Consider the following 15,707-nt stretch of genomic DNA (forward strand, 5'->3'; position numbering starts at 1 on the left):
TATTCGCAGACAGGTCTCTTCGCTGCGACAAGATCTGGCATTGCAATTTATAACCAGCTCGAACAGCTGAGAGCTCCTCGTTTCGCAGACTGCAGGCTGCATCTGACTTGCATTTCATTCCGTGTCACAGAAATAGGACGGAGGTGTGGAGACTCCCATCGCGTATGGTATCAAGGCAGACGAACCTCATAACCTACTAAAAAGACCCAATTCAGATAACCCGTTCAATAAATGGTCTTGTTTGTTCATCTACTGTCTGATCGGTATCTTCTCAACCGCCGGGTGTCTGACTTTGCAGATGATACGATTGGACTGAGGTCTCGGATCCGATGGACAGCTCTGACAATTATCTGCCGGTTCGCCTGTAGAAGAGGAAGCTCTCACGAGCATTATTGCGGTTGTTCGTTCACCTCGGACAGCCTTTTGGTCCATTTTTGCTATCGCGGCAGCACGAAGGAGGTTGCATCGGATCATTGCGCAGTCTACAGATATGGTACGACTTTTATTAACTACACATGATGCACACTAGAGATGACTTTACTGTAGCTATATGGATCCTTTCATTACGAGAGGCACGCCATCTGATTGGAAAATATGTTGCGTCGCCGAGCTTATTGTATGAAGTTGACCTGCCATCCCATGGATGATAGTGTCCAAGTTGCTGCGGCCAAAAATAGTCTAAAATGTAGCATTTAACACTCTGGAACATAAACACCTGGCCGTGAGAGTCGAGGAGCCCCTCGACAAACGAGAGGCCAAGGATTTTGGCCCCGTGGAAGAAAACGAGCATAGAAATATTGAGCCATAGGTGGCCTGAACATTCGAACAATGAACACGCAAATACAGAAGCAAAGATGCACCGAGCACGATGTTCGTTCTACATTTAATCTACAAGATAGTATATAATAGGACGTTTCGGAGGCACCCCTGCCTCAAGTATGGCAAGACAAGAGATTGCTTGTAAGTCTACGCACATGCTCCGGCACATGGTTCTGCAGCCATTCCTGGAATACGATTTCATCATCCGCTGGAATGGACGTGGATGGGCTTAGTAATTTGATGATCACGTCTAAGCACTGAAGTAGTACTGAAGGGCAACTTTGAAGTTCCCTTCGTGCGATCGCGTCGGATGTATCCTACATAGCACGCACGAAAAGCTCATTTTTTTCTCATGGCATCCCATGGCATCCCATGGCATCTACTGTCAGCTATTCATCCAGTGGTCTTCCCTTGCTGAGGAGCTTGCCCTCATCATACCGAAGGCAGACCCAGATGAGGACCCAGATGAAGGATTCAGCATCATGATGGTACATGTGCTCGACTTGGCCTGCGATGGCTTCTGGCATGGGAAGGTCCAACGCCATGAATGGTACCGTTCCTGTGCGTTCGAAGCCTTTGGGAGCTTCTTGAATCGATGACAAAATCGCTTGATCGATGACAAGTCGAAATCATTGAGGACGCTCATAAATCGGCCACGTAAGCGGTATCCCATGAGATTGCTGGGGCTGGTGTCGCGGTGATGCATGCCCCTCCTCCAGAGGGCGCGATGGCCTGTCAGAGTAATGAGTGGATGATGAATAACAGGAAAAGGACACTTACACTTGACGACTCCCCACCATGCAAGGAGGAACTCTTCCCCGCTTAACGACGTAATGGGGTCAAGCTTTCTGAACACGATGATATATAGGACGCGGCTGCCCGCGTCGTCGATTCCTAGTGCCTTTCCGATTGTCGCGGTGGACGTCCCTTCAAATTTGTGGAACCAGACCATCTCTGGAACATGACCCAACATATCAGGATCTTCATTCGCAATCTTGTACACCTCTTCGAGAATCTCGGGTTCGCTCTGGCGTGCCTCTTCTGGCCAAAAAAACTTGGCAAAAAATTCGGTGGATTCGTTGAGAAAATGGGACCGACGCGGCAGAGCCGAAAGCGCCTTGCTCCTCACTGGAAAAACAGTAGTCGCACGTCCGCGTAGACCGAAATGAGTCGTGCGCTTGTCAGAGTTCAAATCCAATGATCCTGGCCTCCCTTATTTCGGTTGTCCTTGTCCGTATTATCCTCATACTCGACGATAATCTCGCCTTCATACCCAGGTTCACGTTCGAATAACGGGTGGAGGCCCCATTGCTTGTATCCCATGCGCTGCATGATGAATAGCAAGACCACAAAGCGCGGAAGGTCCTGAACAAAGTTGATGCCAGCGCATTGAATCGTGTGCTGACGATCGAACCACCAGATATAAATGATGTCGTCTGGAATGAGCGATCAGTTCGACCACAGGACAACGGGGTTGCATCCGCTTACTGTTTACTATGAAGGAGATGACGTGCTGGCGCGCGGTATGAGCCGCGAACATTTCTGCAGCATACAACCCATTCTGGATGATAGGATGAAGTTTCTTCGACTTCTTTTTCTTCATATTCCTCTCCTCTTGCTTGATTTGTCTCTCTTCGTCCTGCCTGGATCGTTTGCTGGTGGATGGCTCATTTGAGCCTAAATAATCGGAGCCACGTTTGTTGCTTCTGAGTCGGTCGGATATACTTTGTACTGCGTCGCACATGTCAAAAGAAGTAGCGGAGATACATGCTGTGCGGTTTACGCTCGTTCGACGTCTTGTGGGAGATATGAGAAGGACCAGTGGCAGACGTTGAGTCTGTTGGCTGAGCAGACGCGTCCGTTTCTGCCATGTACTGCATATACATGACAGTAGGAACCACGTAGTCCTTATTGTAAGTAGACGGCGGATGAGGCAGATGTATCTTCGGGCGTTTAAACTCAAATGTCGTTCGAACCTCCATTCATTGGAAGTTCTCATGGTCTTTGGTGGGCGGCTTGCACGCAGACTGGTAAACATCTTTGGATTTTCCCTCAGGTATAATATCCGCAGCGCTCTGGTGAGATACAACGACGATGTCGGGCTTGCGGCTAGACTTCTCGCCCTGATGTTCTTGATGTATGTACGATGGATCATTCACATGAAAGAGCACGTTGGTTTCGTCGTCATCTTGAAATGCAGGTATTCCAGGTACGTTCACCTTCCTCAGTCCACGAAGTGCACAGTTGGCAGCCTCAACGAAATCAGTGTGAGACGAAGTTTCGCTTTCAATATTACAACTTGATAATGACATTAGTCGTATTTCAGGCTGCATGACCTGGCACCATTAAAATTCCAAGCCTACCGACCAGTATTAATTGACCTCGATTTGAAAGGTGATATCTCACTCTACGCAAGATTGCCAACAGGGTGAGTTTTATGTGGCGATCTGCTGGCATGGCAGACACCATCTGTTCGATACGAATTTCAGGTGGATAATTTCTCACTATATTTTAAATGAAGAAGAATCTCGACACTTTAAAACAAGGTGATTTCCTACCATCATATTTGATCTCATACCACATCCTCGAAACAATGCGTCTCTCCTTTGTCCTCGCTGCTGTTGTTGCTTTGACGGCATCAATGTCTGCTAATGGGAACTGTCCTTTTTTTTGCAAACATGATAGGCAATGTGCAGGGTGCGGAGATGGGACATTGTGTGTGAGTGGTCTGTATCCTGGATCTATCCACATGACTTACCGGCATGGTAGACTCTTTTTTATTGCGACACTTAATGACAGTGAATCATTGTGGGAATGGGGCAGGACGGGATACTTACACTAAATAAATCCAGTGAGTGGATATGAACAGGTTGTCGAGGGGCCTTCCATCTTATCAAGTGGCCTCTGTTCAGAGCGGGATTCCCTATGACCCCACATGGCAGATATGCTTGATGGAATGCTCTCGTCGACGGAGAACAGGGATTTGAGCTTTTAAATCATTTAAAACAGTGCGCGGCAGCATTGGATGACACAGACTCAATCGTTGATTCAAGGGCTGTTCAGTGTAAATCTCTCACTCATGTGCTTACGGGGTTCTTGTCTGGCCATTTCCGATGCGTAAGTTTTGATTCTGCGATTCCTTGCGAGCTGTCATTAATTGGCTTCGATTTAAATGACCTGGACATATCTCGTACTCACAAACACCTATGTACATGATGTGCCCAGCCAGCTGTAAGGTTCCAGAATTCAACGGGGTACATGAGAATTTTTGGACCACCGGACTTGTTAGGACTAGTCAATAAATTTAAATTTCGGCATACTTACCATATTGCATCATCTTGGATGAGTTGTAACTTGTACTAAATCCCATTGATGACAGAAGCAATGACGAAAGTTAAAACATAATGGCTGAAAGAAATTCACATTGGCATGACGAGGGAGAATAACGACATGGATGCCGCAGCGGGTGCGGGAAGATCTTCACATGATGTCAACAGCGGGCCATACTATAGCTTTAGGAATTTTAACAGCGACGTCGTCAAGCCCTTCCCTGTATCATCCATGTTGTCGAATTTCTCCGGATGAATGTTGCATCTTCGATGGCCAATTCTCGCAAGGAACTTGGTTCTGGCGATCATCGGCAGGGTTATGGACTCACGGTAGTTAGGACTCGAAATATTTATCCCGCCCACACTCTACGCAAGATTGCCAACAGACTTCCCTCATAGGGTGGGTTTTATGTGGCGATCTGTTGCCAGTGGCATTGCAGACACCATCTGTTCGATATGAATTTCAGGTGGATGTATTTAAATAAAAAAGAATACTTGGCACATCAAAACAACCTTCCTACCATCTGTCAGAAATTTCTGGGTTTGATTTTAATGCGTTGTAATGCATTCTAATGCCACAATGACAACGCACCCGTGGCAATGGAAATGAAATGTAAGCCCCATTTTGGAATGCCGACAGGTGCCGGTGGTAATGCCGTGGCAACGTGACACCAATGCCCATTGTCGTGACCATTGTAAACTTAATGTGCCCTTTGAAGTACTAGCTTACAATTTAGTCAAGTGTTGCTTGATCTTTTGCGCCACACCTGGCCCGTTGCAGAGGTGCAGGACAGCTTCGAGGGAAGTATCGAGTAGCATTGACTTCTCACTGGGAGGAAGGAATTGGGTAGGATCTGCGCACATTTCAAGGAGCTGCTGCAGCATTTCGTCTGCCCTGCATCGCTTGAAGTTCTCGACGTCGTGTGCGAACCATGGACGAACATCACTGACGCTGCGTGAATAACGAAGTTCAGTATGGATAGTGGTGGCCGGAACAGAAGATCTAACAAGTTTGACACCCAGAGTATTGATGTGTTCGCTGACAACAGCGGAGTCGATTGCGTGTGGGGTGGACTTGAAGTCTGGGGGCAAACCAGAGTTACGGGGAGGTGTGTTTGTCACTGGAGCAGTAGCGCCAGTATTATTGGCCAATGGCCATAGCTATAGTGGGGCCTGCCGCCTGAACACTAGGAGGACAGAAAAGAAAGGTGAACTTTGGGAACAAGAAGACGAGATCTAGGCTCAATTCTTAGGTTAGCGCAGCAGAATTGTCAAACATTTCGAGTCAAGGTCCACAGGCTGATAGTAGTTGAATGCAAAGATGCAGGAGTAGGATCTGCCAATGTGAGGCATAACTATGCCATCCTGCGCTTAGACTTTGGAGGACCGAGAACCATGATAGTATAGAATTTTCGGTAGCAGGTAGCACGGTGAATTTGTTGCAAACGCGTAAGGTATACAAAAATATCGCTATTGTATGTAATCACGGTGAAATAAAGTTTAAGCCACAATCGGCTCGTTCCGAGTCGAAACTCGATAAGGAAATCTAAATAATCTAAATCCAACACACCCCCTCGAGTGAAGACTCGAACAGAATAGTAAATGAAAATAAAATGCACCCCCTGAAATTAAAACGCAAAAGTTTCCTCTGTCACCGTTGCGGCCCTCTCAGCGCCTTTCCCACGAATCGGGGTCTCATTGCAGAACGCCCGAATGTGTCCTTCTTTCCCACACCGAAAGCAGACACTAGGTCCGCGCCCTTGAGCCGAGCTGACTAATGCAGTGCGCACCTCCTCAGTAGCGCCGCTGCCTCGCCGAACGTCTTCATTGAGTAAGCAGTTGACCACATGATCGAAAGTAAGATCTGCAGTGGCCGTTGAGTCGAGTGAGATGACAAATGAATCATACAATTTGTCGAGTCCAGTCGTAAGTGCAAGAATCCGGTCTTCATCATCCACAGTAACACCAATATCCTCCAAATCCAGAGCCATACCCTTGACACGACTAATCCAGGCAGACATAGCCTCTCCCATACCTTTAGTCGCTGTCAACAACTTCCATCGCAATGCCATCCTGGTACCTAGGCCACATGCACGATGGACTTGGGCAAGTGTCTCCCAGATGACCTTGGGATTGCAATCACGCATATGAGCAAGCTGATCACGCTCAATGCGAAGGATGATTTCTGCCCTTGCCTCTGCCATCTTCTTCACTGACCTCCTCACCAGCAACTTCTGCAACTCTGCCTTCACCTCGTCATCTGTCTTTCCATCCACATCCACCTCAGCAAACACCATATCCCATAAACCCTTTCGGATAAGCTCTGCCTCCATTCGGATAGACCACTCGCCATAATTGGTATTCCCGAGAAGCAGGAAGCAGGAAATGCAGTCCGAGTCGTCAGTCATGGTGATGGCGCCAGGAACGTGAGGTAATAGAAGCGAAAGAAGCACGAGTATTAATAGATAAGCCCAGAACCGTTGATTCCGAGACTTCTGCCGGTGATGGAATCACCAAATAGCTCCGAGATATGACCACAGGGAGCTCTGCCTGTTTGTGTGACACATTTGTATAGAATTTTCGGTAGCAGGTAGCACGGTGAATTTGTTGCAAACACGTAAGGTATACAAAAATATCGCTACTGTATGTAATCACGGTGAAATAAAGTTTAAGCCACAGTCAGCTCGTTCCGAGTCGAAACTCGATAAGGAAATCTAAATAATCTAAATCCAACAGATAGTGCAACCACCAACGTGGATCATGCCTATCCTGTAAGGCACCGTGACGTGGCTCATGTGAGACCAAGCATGATAACCCATTTCAGGCTCATTCAGATTTCTATGCGCAAGTCCGGATTATCAGTATTGGCAAATGTGCCTCATATTTGGTCCTGGTGAGAATAGGCCACATCATCCCTATTGCAATCATCGGTCTAATGCCGTGTTAAATATATATGTGCGTAACTCGATTAGGGGAGCTCACAGTAGGTTGCTTCTGCTTCTGCTTTTGCTCCTGCTTCTGCTGACACGTGAGGGACAAGGGTTAGCGGTGTGTTATGTAAGCAGTTAACTCCCAAACCCATACCACACATGCCTCACAGCTCGCTACATTAGAATCCTATATCTTTTTCCTGATCATTCAAGCACTCTTTCGACCTGCACAGACACTCAAAGACCTTTCACAACAGCTTACTACAGATATAAATTGCATATTGGCCATACAACAAGCTCGCCGAGTAGTGATGTTCCGGCCCAGCTTAGGCTTGGCTTCGAAGGGCTTAGGCTCACAAAAATTCAGAGCCTAGGCTGTGAGCCCAAGCCAGCCCAAAGCCGGGGCTTAAGCCCAACCAGGCTGTGGCTTTTCGCAGCCAACAGACAGCTCAAGACCACTGTGGCATTAGGCAGCATAATTACAATATATCTAGTAAATGTCCATCTCAGTGTCTGACACGTCCTCAGCATCATCACCCAAAAGCAGAATGTCCCAACCTTCTTCGTCATCACCAGTCTCTTCTACTTCCACTTCTTCGTCATTGTCGTCCAGGTGCTCCAACTCAACGAGAGACAATGGCGCAGGCTCACGGAACAGAAGATCATGTCGTAGTGCACATTTAAGACACTGGAGTGCTTCGACAATGTTGGCCTTAAGCTGGTTGTGTTGTTTGGTGATGGTGATACCACCTTGCGAGAACGCCCTCTCACTGGAGACCGACAATGACATAATGGCCAGATAATCCCGCGCAAGTGAAGCCCAAATGGGGTACCTCTGTGCATTTATCTTAAGTAGTAAGATTATCATTAGCATGAAATTTTTGAGTAGCGAAAAAAATATGTACACCCCACCATTGAATGGTAGACATGCCAGATGGTGGAGCTGCTTCAACTGTCTCGAGGTAGGCCAAAAATTCAGCCCGCCATGGTCTTGTCGGGTCACCAATTGAAGTAGGCACTGGGTTGGCTGATGAATCATCCTTGGAGTCACTGAGGACTTTGCGAATTAACTTCTTGAGACTGCCAGTTCTGCTGGGCTTAGTTGTGTGTTGTGACATCGATGATGTCACTTGGTTCAGCTGAAGATACCGCACTTTGAACTAGTTGTAGCACATTTAGATTAGGTTGATAAAATAAAAAAGATGACTCACCACTGTCTCCACAGTAGAAAGCACGTCATCGTGCAGGTCCTCTGGCCAATGCTTCGTGAAATATGACATTTTCCCTGTGGGGTTGAGTACTGAAGTGCAAATGTCAGACTCACAGTCGTTCATGAAAAAATAATCAATGTACACATTGACAATACATACGCAGCAGAGTGTGTCGTCTTCTCGTAATACTCGTCTACTTTGGCAGCTGCATCTTTGAGCGTGGGAGCAAACTTCGCATATTTTGGCCTTTCTGCGCGTGATGACCAAGCCTTGTGAAGAGTTTTGAGTGCCGGGATTGCAAGGTGTAAGGTTGAACCTTGTTCAGATGAGAAAGCTTGTTGGGTCACATCAGCATACTAAAAAACCAAGATAAGTAGAAAGCTTCAAATAAATAGAAAATAACGCACCGAGAGAAGATCGGCAAACTGCCCAACATGTGTCCATTCAACGTTTGACAGCTGCAAAAAGTCAATCTTCGCGTGTCTAGCTAAATCATGCTCTTGACGACCTATCTCATATACAAACATGTCAACGTGTTCCTTATTCATCTCTGCACGGTTGAGCATAATATAAGTGGAGGACCACCAAACCTTCATGTTGATTAACAGTTGCGTTGGCTGGGACATGCCTCCCTTGGTTTGAACATTCTGGTACAGCTCCTTTCATTTTGCAGAGGAACATTCCTTAATGCAAATGCTACAAACGAGGCCAATTTTATCTCGATTGGACAGCTCGTGCGCTTTCGGATCATGGGGGTTGTAATGAGGGGATTTGCTGTATGAGCTGATCAAGGTCTGTGTCGCAATGTTGATAATGTGGGCTAGGCAGCTATTAGATTTGTCAGAGAGCAATTTTGTTAAGCAAGAAGTGATAATCGAACATACTTTATTTTCCGCTGGCGCCAGGGAAACTCCTTATCATATTTGGCCTCGTATAGCCTTGCGAATTCCTGTAGGGTGGTGTCATTGTTCGCAGCATTGTCACAAGTGACGTGTCCAAGCTAGTGTGATTTATGAGACTAATGAATATACTTGCAGTAAACCTAACTTACCTTGTGCGTGACACCAACACGATCAAGGATTTTAAACAAAGCACCACCGAGATGCTTGCCTGTGTGGGCATTATTGACTTGAGTGAATCCAAGCAGCGCACTTTCGAGTTCCCATTGTGTAGTAGTCTTCTCTTCGATCCAGTGTCCTGTGACAGCAAAGTAACCATCAGTATTTTCGGCCTGCCATGCGTCACAGGTAGTATTGATGGTGCCCTTGACAGTGGCACCCTACATAGGTCCACATTAGTCAAGTAGATAGAGCAATATCATAAAATTTACTTACATTGAGTTTGCTCCTGAGCCCCGTAAGATGAGTTTTGAAGGTTCTTATTATCTCCGCACGAGTTGCCTTCCTGCCTGGAATTTTGATGCCGTTGGTTGTGCAAGCCGCGATGTCAATCATTTCTTTGAACTTTGGATGTTCGAGTGCTTGAATTGGCTAGATAAATAGACATTAATTCAGTTCAATCGTAAGAGAAATGTAGTACCTGATCAGTGGACACGAGCCACTTGATTGCAGCCTGTTTGAACAACCTATCCATATATGAAACCACTTGTTCAGCAAGCTTCCGCTCAGTCAGATGCGCATTAATACTCTGCTGCACGGCATTTTCCTTGCGGGCCTTAACGTCGCCAGGAAGCATCAACTCAAACAAATGTCCTTTGGCCCATTTCCGATATTTGGCAGAGAACTTTGCCTCAGCGTGATGATGGAGGGTAGATATTTCATTAACAAGAATACATTCTTTCCTATTGAGCATGCATCAGCACGTGAGTACAACTACAAATCAGCAGACCTACAGGCATGTTTTGCACTTCCTGTGCTTTTTCACTTTCCATTTGCCCCTGCATGATCAAAGGTAGCACCGAAAAATTTGTCGATGTCAGCAGTTTTGGCCTCTCGTGTCGACGCTGGTTCCATGAGAGATTGAACATCAATGTCGATTAGAATACCATCAGCATCAACTAATTCTGGTTCAGTTGGGACAACAGCTGATTTGCGCTGCTTTCGAGGCTTGGGATTAGTATGTGCGTTTTCACGCTCGTCATTGCCAGATTCTCTGTCAGAGTCTTCATAAGAGTCTTCAGGGTGCACCCTTTTGCAGGGGTTGACAGCAGATGATGCTGATGGTATGGGAGAGGTGCGTGGAGGTTCTGCAATTTTGGTGGAGGATGAAGTGGCAGCGCGCTTAGCAGCCTCTGCAGCATGGAAGTCGTGAATTGCCTTGGTTTGGGATGGCAGTGCTGCCTTCTCCGCATGTTGAAGAAGGGCCGCCATAGGTTTGGTTTTGCGTACAGGATGTGCAACACAGTGCTCGGTTTCTGTGCTCATCATAGGTAGGTAGCAGGTAGTTGGGATATTAGAGGGACACGTACCAACATAAATCAATTGAAAGATATTGGGTGGACAATCACACTTGCGAAGGTGAAGCACATAAGGCTTCAAAATTACCAAAAATATTGGCTTGTGCAGTTGAGATCTAGTTTGCCGACGGCGGAGTGAGTTATGTCGAGCTCACAAAGCACAAGACATAGCGCTGGCAGCTCACCGTGGCTTTTGCATAGCAACACACAAGAGAAAAGGTGTCAAAGGAGGGTAAATTGTTGGATATGTTGGACAGAGTAGGCTTTTCGACTGTAATGTGAGTAATGTCAACCAACCGAAGCACAAATAAGACATGGCAACTCACTGCGACATATGGACTGTCGAAGCTGATAAGAGTGATGGAAGTCAGAAGATCGAAAAGACAAAAATAGAGTCGGAAAATGTACCTCCGGTGAGGCTTCTATGGCAGTGCCACCAAACATGCCTAAGCCACGGCTTAGGCCGCTGGCTCAGGCTTTTCAAAATTCAAGCCCAGGCCCAAGCCTTTCTCAGGCTGTGACTTAGGCCTAGGCTGGGCCTGGCTTATTTGGGCCTGGCTTGGGCTGGCCTAGGGCCTCAAGCTGAGCCGTGCACATCACTACTTGCTACCTGAATTCTCGCCCTCCGGTCCTTAAATACGGCAGTCTACACCTCACGTGGGAATGGGCACAGAGTCCAGCTGACCACCACCGCTTCATCAATATGTTACGAGTCTCTCCGGAGGTATTTCAAGCTATTCTAGGATTAATTGAGGACCACCCGGTTTTTCATAACAACTCAAACCAAGCCCAAGAGTCAGGTGGAGGTTCAGTTAGGTGTGACACTGTACCGGATGAAAGTTGACGGTGCCGCTGCTGTGCCGACGTGTGACACAACATGACTATGTCTTGCAGAATACCAGTCAGACCCTGAATTTTCTCGGCCTTCATCCGACACTCCACCAAAAAATCCTTAAAATCAGAAAAAAACATATTCATATAGAGTAGCTACGAATATATAATGGTGCAAATCAGTAGAAGATAATATGATGCGGTTGAGGAGTTACAAAAGATTTATTGAAAATGTTGCAGAACCCCAGGAGTGATAGTACCTCAGCACCTGTATTCACTTGCGAGAAATCACAAAGAAGTCGTGGTGTTGTGCAAACACTTGTGCCTTTAGGATATACAGTCATTGACCGTCATTTGAGTTTTCACCATCATTTGCGTTTACCTTGTATGACACTCAAATTTGATACTATCCCATGTAACATTTTAGTTCTATCATATGAGTTATGTGCCTAACTACATATTGGCAGTAATGATAGGTATAAAAGACCTCGAACAAATGTGCAATGGTATGTTTTGTTGCGAAATTTTCACTATTATGCATCCCTGAAAGCAAAACAACTAGAATCGGATTCGTAAATTGAATAAATACCTGCAAACAACCTTCAAGCATATCACTGTTCTATTCTGCAAGGGAGCTGGTGAGTGTGTGTGTTGCCAGAATGTTGCCGGTGCAGAGTGTCTCAATAGTATCTTATCAGCGTCATGGAAGCAAAATAAGCGAGATCCGATAAACACGAACATGATTATATAAGGAGGAGTTGAGGCAGTGGGAGGAAGAGTGAGCAAAGGCAAAGTTGGAGAGATGACACATGACACATGTCAAACCGAAGCTTGGGAGACTTGAGGCCCCACTCCCAAAGCCCACTCACCCACATTGACGAGGAAGAGGATGAGTCAGATGATAGTGAGGAAGAAGATTAATCTGTGTGACTAGGGAATAAATCTGCCTTTTTGGGTGAACTCAAATGATGGTGAACATACAATAACACCAAGATTTACACACTTTTCATTGCGGAATAATGTCTCGTTTGATGTTCTTCAAAATTTTATTCGAAGTAGATTAGCTATCTATCATGACATCCCTGAAAGCAATTTTCGAGATTGTGTCGGGTTGTGTTGTGGTAGACATCCAAAAATTTCGAACTCAAATGATGGTCAATGACTGTAGTACCTTGGCTTGAGAGCTTATACTAGTGAGTCATGCTTCACCTTAGCACCTTACTTACCATTCATCCAATATTTTGCATGTTTCATCATGGATAGATACCATTACATTTATAGCACCTCATGCGATGAATTCTGTGTGCATGCAGTCGCGACTGCATCAGCTTAGTTCATCCATGAAAGTACAAAGTTGTTGTTGGGGAATGTTAGGTATTTACTGGCTTCATTTTGCTATGCTCGAGCAATTGCTGACCTAGTACATAGACTGAATAGATATCCTGACCTGTCTATGTCTACGAGTTGGGTATTACCTTTCAGCTTTCTTGTAATTCTCAACATGTAGATGGACGGAGAGAATTGATTCCAACTTTTCCCTATGTCATGGGGGTGGGGCTGTCATTTCGATGGTTTTATGATTGTTGTTGCCTCACATTCTCTGTAAAATCATATGTTTTGGCACTTATCACACTAGATATTCTCGATGCAACCTATGAAACACAAGTAAGGGAATTCACCGGCTGTAGCTCAACCTGTACTCTGTAGACTGTTCACAACATGTGAACAAGGTGCAGAAGACCCAACCTGTTGCTCTGATTCACCAGGCATAGCTTAACCTGTAGCAGCCCCCTTTTGTTGCTTTCTTATGGCACGAGCGCAAATAGTCAGGCGGCCCTATCACTCCACATCAAACAATTAAAACTCGGTGCAAATCATGACATTAATTAAAAGGGTAGACAAACAACTATTGTAATGTAATAATAAATGGTTGGAACGATATGTGAACTACTCAGATTCAAAAAGTGCATCATCCAATCGTGCCCGCTGCATTGCGAGAGCATTTACAGACATATGAGCCTTGGCCGCATCACTGAGTTCCATCCAATGACTTGTTCCAAAAACTTTCCTAATAGAAGAGATCAGTTAACAGCTGTTGACTTGTAATCAATTTACCTCGTCCACCATGTCAGGAGTCAGTCCATATTGTGCTGCACTGTTCGACCAGGGGGGTGTTCAAAGAAGTCCACTATATTGCACCAGAACTGCATGTAATCAAAGTTGCCGTCTACTGACTGCCATGACGTTACAGAGGAAAGGGTGAATTGCAACTACATGTGTCAGGATTTGTTAGTGCTCGGTAAGGACACGCAAAACTGACCACTTACTTGACACGACACATAAGCGATCAAACGAGGTGAGACTTTGTGCATTTTAATGATTTGAGCCACGTGTGTTTTTACTTTCTTGCCCAAAACATCCTTCTTTGCGCATCTGTTGTTTTCGATGATGTTGGTGCCATCTTCATCACCAGCAATGTCCTCTGTTTTAGTATGATGAACCTGAACTAAAAGTTTGCTTTTGAAGAGACCCTCCTTGAGATTATTCAGATTGGCTGTATATCCTGCATAACGAAATGTGGGCCATGACATTTCCATCACAATATGGCCATCTATGCAGTCCCTAATTCCTGCTCTGACACTGGCAGAAAATTAGTGTCTAGTAGAGAGATCACAAGTGCAATACTAACATTGGGTTATTCCAGTCTAGCTCTGTTGGACAGAGCAGCCTGCCACAAGCATTGTTGGTGAATCCACGGCAGTGTTTATCTTCAGGGTCGACTGGGGGATCAGGTTTCCACTCGCAATTGACCCAATCAGGGACAAGAGGCTTGAGCTTTGAAGTGTCATCGCCTTGAGCACCATCTGCACCCTGTCTAAGCTGAAAAACAATTTAATATAAGGTCAATTGTTGGCAGAAGGGAAACTCACCGGGAAGCTAACAAAAACTGTTCATGTTAATAGTCGAGAATCAAATCAGGGGGACTCACCAAAGGTAAAAATCCTACTAGATGGCATGCTCCTGATTGAGGTAATGGTCGTGCATACTTCATCAGATTGCCAAAATACAAGTAGAGCGGCCATGCCTTAGCAGTTCCAAAATTTGCTAAGTGAGTGGCATCAGAAAAGAACATAAGACCCGCTATGATGCGTTCTAATGAACAGCCAGGCTCTTTGAGCAACTTCTGGAGATTGTCCTGAGCTTCTAGCCAGGTATCAGAAGCGTAGAGCTAATTGAATATTCGCTCCTGGTGATCGTCCATTGGATCCTTCCATAGTCGCTTAAAAGGTAGTAGATAGAATGCGCCTGCTTGGATGTCTGCAAATGCCACGCAGATCACTTCAACAAGAGGGCAATAATGGAATCTGGAAATACTATACACCTTCGGTCTTTCCTCCCTCAATCTCATAGGGATGTCGATGGTGACATCGGTCTTGATCCAGTCATCTGGGAAGGTGACTTTCTCCTCGCCCTTATCTTTATCCAATTCTTTCAAGTTCTTCTTCACCAAAAATCCCTCAAGATGCTTAATATCAAAATTGTCAGCTTGGAGGACATCACTGACAAGTCACTAGACCTCATTCTCCAATTTCTGGTGACTGCGCGAGCTCATCCACGTCATGAGGTGATAAATGGTCATATTTGGAAATGGGTAGGGTGGCAGAAAGATCTTCGATGGAGAATCAGTTCCTTGGACAATTATTGGACATGAATTGGCAAGTAATAAAGACGGTATGAATCTATTGGGCTCAAATGAAGGACGGTGAGGGTATAGACGACAGATCCCAACTGAGTTAAAGGCAGTCTGAAGAGTATCTCTCAGCATGAGAAGGACACACCAGATTCTGGACTAGGCTGGGAGTGGTTAAACAGGAACATTATTGCAGTCATTGAGATCCTCAGCCGAATGCTCAATATCATTGAAAGACCTTGGAATGTGTCTCCTAGGAAGTACGGGAACTTCTAAAACTCGGTAGAGTGATCAGCAGACATCAAATATTCGGACATAAGATCTCACAATGACATCCATTTCCAAGATTAAGCCCGTCATCCATGTCAAAGTCAACATTTTGTCGCCTTTCCAAGTCAGAGTTATTAAAGGGGTGCTGCAACTTGGGACCTTTGAGACTCAGACTGGGGACATCAGAGGACATACAAGCTGCTGAACTAG

The 15,707-nt window shown here is 45.7% G+C and overlaps 4 protein-coding genes across 4 annotated transcripts; all 4 read right to left on the reverse strand.

Annotated features, from left to right (window-relative positions):
• Positions 1-1,204: 1,204 nt before the first annotated feature.
• EDB93DRAFT_1245290 (uncharacterized protein) lies at positions 1,205-2,705 on the reverse strand (the record flags this gene model as incomplete). The annotated part of the gene is made up of 5 exons (XM_041452302.1): positions 1,205-1,551; positions 1,600-2,027; positions 2,093-2,255; positions 2,308-2,550; positions 2,603-2,705. The coding sequence occupies 5 exons, from the start codon at positions 2,703-2,705 to the stop codon at positions 1,205-1,207; spliced, it is 1,284 nt and encodes a 427-aa protein (XP_041313231.1).
• A 3,254-nt stretch (positions 2,706-5,959) lies between these two features.
• EDB93DRAFT_1070697 (uncharacterized protein) lies at positions 5,960-6,517 on the reverse strand (the record flags this gene model as incomplete). Its single annotated transcript, XM_041444963.1, has 2 exons — positions 5,960-6,262; positions 6,401-6,517. Coding segments are annotated over 2 exons (420 nt in total), but the record flags the coding sequence as incomplete, so codon positions are not given.
• A 7,154-nt stretch (positions 6,518-13,671) lies between these two features.
• On the reverse strand, positions 13,672-14,619 carry EDB93DRAFT_1245293 (uncharacterized protein; the record flags this gene model as incomplete). The annotated part of the gene is made up of 5 exons (XM_041452303.1): positions 13,672-13,806; positions 13,864-14,176; positions 14,226-14,411; positions 14,467-14,473; positions 14,526-14,619. The coding sequence occupies 5 exons, from the start codon at positions 14,617-14,619 to the stop codon at positions 13,672-13,674; spliced, it is 735 nt and encodes a 244-aa protein (XP_041313233.1).
• Positions 14,620-14,765: 146 nt separating this feature from the next.
• Positions 14,766-15,371, reverse strand: EDB93DRAFT_1075350 (uncharacterized protein; the record flags this gene model as incomplete). The annotated part of the gene is given in 2 exon segments (XM_041445157.1): positions 14,766-15,096; positions 15,109-15,371. Coding segments are annotated over 2 exon segments (594 nt in total), but the record flags the coding sequence as incomplete, so codon positions are not given.
• Positions 15,372-15,707: the final 336 nt, after the last annotated feature.

Source organism: Suillus bovinus, assembly GCF_016758785.1.
Source record: "Suillus bovinus strain UH-Sbo-P2 chromosome Unknown EDB93scaffold_2, whole genome shotgun sequence".
In the NCBI taxonomy this organism is placed as follows: domain Eukaryota; kingdom Fungi; phylum Basidiomycota; class Agaricomycetes; order Boletales; family Suillaceae; genus Suillus; species Suillus bovinus.